Source organism: Odontomachus brunneus, unplaced genomic scaffold (assembly GCF_010583005.1).
Source record: "Odontomachus brunneus isolate Ranch 3 - 2012 unplaced genomic scaffold, Obru_v1 Obru_scaffold_144, whole genome shotgun sequence".
Taxonomy (NCBI): domain Eukaryota; kingdom Metazoa; phylum Arthropoda; class Insecta; order Hymenoptera; family Formicidae; genus Odontomachus; species Odontomachus brunneus.
Window position 1 is genome coordinate 225,699 of NW_022639594.1, and position 6,797 is coordinate 232,495.

Genomic DNA, 6,797 nt, shown 5'->3' on the forward strand with positions numbered 1-6,797 from the left:
TTATTTTGTAATACTTACTTTCGTTACTTGTTCACACAATACTCATTGATGTTTACGTAACCGTTTACCGTGGCTTTATGTACTGAGCCGAAATGCTTGAAAATTTATTTGTGGAATATAAAGTTCATTGCTGTAAATAAACTATATCCCACAAAGAAATTTTCAAATATTTTCTTCTCCGTATGACTTCTTCTTTCTTGCCACTTTTAAATCTCCAAATTTTATCGAAACTCCCGACGCCAATAAAATAGTGTTATATGAATAAAGAGAGTTTATTGTGTCATTTATACTCGTTAACCCTAATATTTACCCGTGATAATTATTTTATATTTGCTTATTGCAATATTCTATCTGCAGTTGAGTAAGTTACGTAATTAATATTTTGTTAAAACTGCTTATTGAAATTAGGAATTAAGGAAGGAATTAAAAATGCGGCGCGCTATTGAGACGAACGAATATTAAATAATCCTTGAATAAGTATTTCTTCATACCTCGACAAAACGAGGATGAGTAATTTATGACGTCAAACGACAATAGCCTGTGTAGTATTACCGTCTCGGGATTCGCCGATTAATCCTTCGAGTTCGACGGAATTGCGGGGTTAACGTAGAATTAAAACTTTGACATGGGGTGTGTCTTCACCGTCGAGATTCACGTGTGTGTGCGTCAATTTTGCCGTTCAAGTATCATCTTAAGTGATTTGTTAATTTATTGTATCAGACGTATATCCTACAATACAATTATCTTCGTGTTAACCGGTAAGAATTACATAATACGTATATTGTACATGCACATTAGTCGAATATGTTACACAGTATACTTTAAATATATATATATATATATATATATATATATATATATATATATATATATATATATATATATATATATACTCTAGGGTACTGAAAGGAGGCCGACCCCCGGAATTTGGTTGGCGCGAAATGTAAAGATCGGGGGCGCTCCTTCAGGTTTCCTTGGTCACAACGTGGGTGTCGCGTAAAGCTGCGAATAGACTTGATTATTTGATTATTACTTTCTCTTGGTCTGAGAACTTGCATTGTTTGGTGCGCGTGTGCTCGGGGTGTGTGTATGCGTGTGTGCATATATGTGACGATAGTGCGCGTATCAGAGGAGGAGTATAGTCTCTACTTATTTTGTCTCTCGACGATGCGAGAGACGGCGTACTAAGCGAAGATATTGGTAATTTGTCACCTAATTCCGCGGGCTACGTCACCCTCGCGACAACGTGACAACTTTTATGATTTTGAAATCGGCTGCGCCCGTCGAGAGACCCCTCGATTCTGCGCGAACGTGGCGACACTCGTTATCTGTTGCACGTGATTGTTAAACCGAATCTACTCGGGATCCTCGACGGCGTTGCGATGGACAACGAAATAATGCTTCTTCTGCTCTGATCGAGAAGAGATTATCACTTGACCATAGCTTTGATGCTCTTGGGCAGGTTCGGTATGGAACCCTTGTTGACGCTGGCAGCCGTAGGCCGCATAAAACTGTGACTCTTGGTGCCAGCTCGCGGTTGCACCAGCCTGCTCTTCGTGGCGGATGCCTTATCGCCAGCGGATCGACCGCTCACAATGGGTTGTTGACCGACGCTGCTGCCGCTGCTGCTGCTGCGCGATGAGATCGGCCGACCCTTCGTGACTTTTGACATCTCGGGCAGCACCTGTGTGACAATATATGTCGCGAGAGGCCTTGAATAAAATTCTAAAGACATTACCACGCACGACGCTATTATTCTCCTGATATACCAGGATTATTCGTCTTGCTTGAAAAGCGCTTGTCAAAACTTGTAATCTCTTTCTAGCAAAGGAAAAGATGTTCCTCGACAAAATCACTCTCGAGCTTTACAGAAAATGATCTATGCGAAAACACGTCGAAAAAGAGTGATATAACAATTTTTAATATATATTTACGATCTTATGTTATAAGTAATTAAAGTTTCACGGGATTTAACTAAAGCGGATCCCAGAAGAGCAGGATATTTTGCTAAAAATGTAATATTAATCGTGTTAAAAGATTCAACATTAAATCTCTTAATTGCGATATTAATCGTAATATGATAAATAATATTACACTTATTTATAGTTACAGGAGATTACATCTTCTTTTACAAATTTCACTTTGATTAGATTAACAAATCCAATATCGAATCATGCGTTAATTACGACATGCATTAATTGACATCACGCGATTCTTCTTATCGTTAACTAACGACTTGAAAAGAAATACACTCACCGTTGGTGTCTTCCGCATGCTTCTCGCCGCCGGGCCGACACTACTACCGCTGCTGCTGCTCCTGCTGGCGGGTATCCTGCTGACTCCGGTTCGCGGCTGACCCGGTCGCCTCTTGTCAGCGTCCTTCGGCGGCAACGGACTGTTCGACGGGCTCTTCCTCAGGTCGTTGGTGAGCGCGCAGATGGCTGAGGTGTAATTGCGTAAGTGTGCGTGTTGACTGGGTGCCAAATTGCGCACAGTGTTCACGGACGTTGCGCTGTTCAGGGAGCTCCGCGAGCTGCGCAGGCTACTGCGAGAGCCCGAACGCTCCACCTCGTTCCGGGACGCCGGCTTGCTCGGGACGGTGTTCACGGTCCTTTTCAGGGACTCGGTCTTCCTCAACGTGGTCTCGCGCTTCGTACCGGTCGTCGTGCGTTTCGGCAGGAAGCTGGACTTCTCCGGGACGTTCCTGCTGCGCGACGCGCTCTCCCTCTTGTCGTATACCTTGTCCGCTCGCGGTTTCAGCAGCTTGTCGACGGACGAGCGTCGCCGGCCATCCAGGACGTCGTCGTCATCGCGACGGCGACGTTTTTCACCGCTGTAACCTAGTTCAGCCGGTGAGCACCGCGTCGAGTCGTGCGTGTCGGTCTCATAGTTGCCAGAGGACGTCTCCTGGCTCAGAGTCTCCGACACGAGGCTCTGAGTCTCCTCGAAGCCTTCGTCGTTCAACTCCTGCTCCTTGCCCTTACCGCATGACGGTGGTGAGGACGTGACGCTTATGTCTGGGATATACCTGGAGCCGCGGAATACGGAGTTTTGTCGCGTCATGAGCACCCTGCAAAGAATCGATTAAAGGTGATTCTCAGGTTTATGTTAATTTCGTCGCAGAAACTGCAATCGAGTCAAGCGAACTAAAAATGGAATGAGATTGTTTTCCAAGCTATTTCTGGGAATTATAATAACAAAATTCAAAGAATCAAAGCATCAATTCGCCATACACAACCTTGAAATGGAGTTCATTTCCCTGGATCCGAGTTGCTGCGATTGATCATTTTTCTAGCGCACTTACCGATCGCGAGAATCGTCCTTGTCCGCTTGGAGAACGACTATATTCTTCTCAGGCTCGAGGTGGCTGCTCTTCAAGTTGCTTGACAGATTCGTGTGCCCCTCCTCATCCGCAACTCCAACCGGAGCGTTATCCCGCGGTCGCGGCTGATCCTGCGGAGAGTTTCCGTTTCTTTGGAAAGTCCTGGAATCCGGCTGCTGGTTTACCTGGACGACTGGAGGGCTGTTGGTTAGGCGAACCGCCTCCTTTACCTGACTCGGGTCGATCATGCTGCGATGACGCTCGCGACTCGTCACCGCTCGCTCAGCGAGCACCGCGACCGGTTCGCGGGGTCGCGATTCTTGCATGACTGGGCTCAGGACGGTGTTCGTCACCGCCACCACCGGTGGCGGCGGCTGGCTAACCGGCAGCCGCGAGCTTCTGTGGCCGGCGGCCGAGCGCGACAGACGCTGAAGGTCCTCGCCGGAGCGCGCGATCTCCGCCAGCGCGGCGTCGATGTCGCACGACGTCGACGACACGTCGCCGCGTCGCTTCAGCTTATCTTGCCAGACGCGCAGCATAACGTCTTCCTCCTCTTCTTCTTCCTCCTCCTCCTTATTCGCTTTGTTCACTTCGACATCACTCAGAGCCAGAGTGTTGGGTCGCTGCGCCGGCTTCTCGTCGTAGACCAGCTCGGGACTAGACGCGTCCGACTTGTCTTTGTCACCGGAATCCTGGGTCTTCTTGTATCTGCGGGTTCGCCGCGTCGCTGAATATCTGTCAAAGTTGCCTGAAAAGGGAAATGATCGTATTAGTAATAATAAGAAATTACGTTAGTCGTTATCAATCTTTACGATCTCCTGTCTTTCGATCATTCGCGAGAACCTGGAGGTAATTAGTAAACTTAGGTTTTATTTAAATAGATCAATGAGAAATCGATTAATTAACACTCGCGAGGCGGAAATACTTAACAGAAATTATTTAAGTTTAAAATCCTTGGTTTACGATATTACGTTGTAGACTTTGCTTTCGCTTACCGGTTCCGAGATCCGTGGTGGAACTGACGGGTTTTAAAATGGCAGTCTTCGTTTCTCGAATCTGGAGGGAACTGTTGCAACGTTCCCTCTTGCAGGGCTCCTTCTCCACGGGCTTCACCTCCTTCGGCGGACTGAACAGCCGTCTGGTCGCCGGCGGTGTCTCGATGTTGTCCGAATCGATTTCAATCTTGTCGCTGATTCTCTCCTCTTCGGTGGCCTTCTTGCTGAGCTTCGAGAAGCGCCGCGTCGCTGGTGCTTGCGACCCAGTGTAAGGTTGCCGGAGGTAGATCGTCAGCTCGTCCTGCGTGTCCGAATTGATTGTGTCGGTAATTTTGTTCTTTTTTCTGTCCTCCTCTCTGATAGCCTGCAAACACATCGTGACGAGAATTGGCATATTGTCGAAAGATTTCAAAACTCAAAACGCGTATAGTGTTTTGCATCGTGAAATAACGAGACTCAAAATCAGCTTCTAGTTTGTATTACCTGCAGTGTGCTTGGGACGAGAGTGTTCTCTGTGCTGAGCCTGGACCTAAGTCTACGGGAATAACGTGGATCAGTCTCTTCCATACTATTTGGTACGTTTAAGCTCGACTTTCGCCAGGGCGACTTGTCCTGGGACGAGAGCGGTTGGGCTTCTGGAAAAGAAGAACGTAGTTAGTCTAATAAAATCTTTGATGCTTCATGTCTTTCGTTTAGAAGAGATTGAATAGAACTGCGAGATCGCGATCTCGCCAGTGAAGTTACTACTGGACTTGAAAATAGATCCAAAGTAAAATAAAACAAAAAATAACAATTACACAATAATTCACGTAATAAAGAAAACAAAGTACACACCTTCAATGGCCTCCATCGTGCGCATCACGTCGGTCTTCTCGACTGACGGCCGCCAGTCGTAAACTTCGGAGAATCCTCCGTGCATGGATTGATCTTCCGCCAAAGCATTTGTCGTGCAGCTCTTGCCTTCGCTTTCTGCAATCGAAATATTTTGCATTAGAGCCGGTCCTCATTCCTCTTGGTGAATTACGTGAGATAAATTCTGACACCTGAGTCTTCGAAGGACCGACGGTTCGCCTGGTGCAGCTGCTTTGCTTTTCTCTGAAGCTGCTCGCCCGCGCGATCCTCCTTCTCGTTCTCCGATAGCCACGCCTCGATCTTTTGCCGCCATGCTTTCCTAATTTTTGAAACACGAGTTAGTCGAGTTGGTCGCGTCGCTCTTTAACGTAAGAGTCACGTTAACGTTAACCTACCCAGTCGGCTTAGCTTCCTCCTCTTGTAGGAACGGCTTGCTCTCCGCGAGAGGAGACGGCGAGCTCGGTCGTTCCCGGTCGCCTGAAAAATCGGCGTTCAGAAGATCTCCCCTTCGTGACTGTCCGCGAGCTCTTCGGGCCCACGATCGATCTGCAATGACATCCGAGAAGAGATTAAATTTATTTATTACTTCGACTTGACCAATTCAACAGCGCATAGCATCGTTGAAGCATATTAATTATTCTTTTAAGTTAAATTTATTTGAAATGCGAATACCTAAACTTCCCCACGACTTCCTTTCCCGAGTGTTATCCTGGCCGGAGGTGCGCAAAAAGTCCATCAAATTTCCGTCGTCATCCTCGCAGGGTATTCTGCTCCTGCGTCGGCGAAGTGTGCCGTTAGGCGTGATATCTGTCGAGTAAATAAAATCGTGGTGTGTATGTCCCCGACTCGCTTCTTGTAGCAAACATAATATAAATTGCAACGCGATACCTGGCGAGTATGTATCTTCTTTGGTAGATTGTTGGTCGGGACCGCCGGAGCAGGATCCTAAACGACGTCGGATGCTCGGCGATCCTGTGACGGAGACGTCCTCGTCCGACGTGACGCCGCCATTCTGCAATCTCTTCATCTACAAATAACATTGGAATTAATACGATTATTTGACATCACCTGATTTCTTTTTAAGCTAAATATTGTTATAAGCTAAAATTTTGTTCTGGATTAGGCGTATTATAATAATTAATTTATTAACTCTTTTTTTACGTGGAATGTATTAATATAGTACATCAATTAAATTAAAGAATTTGTTTAATCTAGCAAAAAAATAAATATTCCTATATAATATATAAATTTCCTCCTTGTTCTTAGCAGTCTCCTAGGAAAGAGTAGAAATGATAAAATATCAGTTATGAAAGGTCAGAAATTAAAATTGAGTTCAACGGATCTTGATTGTATATCGAAGTTTAAGTAGATAACTAATATAATAATGAAATATTAAAATAGATATCGAATAGAATAGAGTATAAATTTACCTTGGCCTCGCCACGGCTGTAAGCTCTCTGAGGTAAACCGGTATGGAGATCGAAAAGTCCATAGTCCATCAAGTTGCATTCCGATTCCGAGCCCGGTGTCTCCGCTTGATTGTTTACTGCGCATTTAATGAGCATAAATTTAACGCTTTTATCGAAAGAAAATAATGAAAAAGATGGAGAGAGAGAGAGAGAGAGAGA

General features: G+C 45.6%; 1 protein-coding gene across 1 annotated transcript in view; it reads right to left on the minus strand.

Moving 5' to 3' along the window:
• Positions 1 to 691: 691 nt before the first annotated feature.
• Positions 692 to 6,797, minus strand: part of LOC116850364 — a 33,459-nt gene continuing 27,353 nt past the window's right edge. Inside the window, exons 17-27 of the mRNA XM_032828566.1 lie at positions 6,600 to 6,715; positions 6,058 to 6,196; positions 5,842 to 5,976; positions 5,565 to 5,715; positions 5,361 to 5,488; positions 5,152 to 5,286; positions 4,801 to 4,952; positions 4,318 to 4,681; positions 3,305 to 4,070; positions 2,257 to 3,070; positions 692 to 1,684 (exon numbers count right to left, since the gene is read on the minus strand). Of these exons, the coding sequence (XP_032684457.1) occupies positions 1,430 to 1,684; positions 2,257 to 3,070; positions 3,305 to 4,070; positions 4,318 to 4,681; positions 4,801 to 4,952; positions 5,152 to 5,286; positions 5,361 to 5,488; positions 5,565 to 5,715; positions 5,842 to 5,976; positions 6,058 to 6,196; positions 6,600 to 6,715 (3,155 nt within the window). The 3' untranslated portion in view covers positions 692 to 1,429. The remainder of the gene's footprint in view (positions 1,685 to 2,256; positions 3,071 to 3,304; positions 4,071 to 4,317; positions 4,682 to 4,800; positions 4,953 to 5,151; positions 5,287 to 5,360; positions 5,489 to 5,564; positions 5,716 to 5,841; positions 5,977 to 6,057; positions 6,197 to 6,599; positions 6,716 to 6,797) is intronic.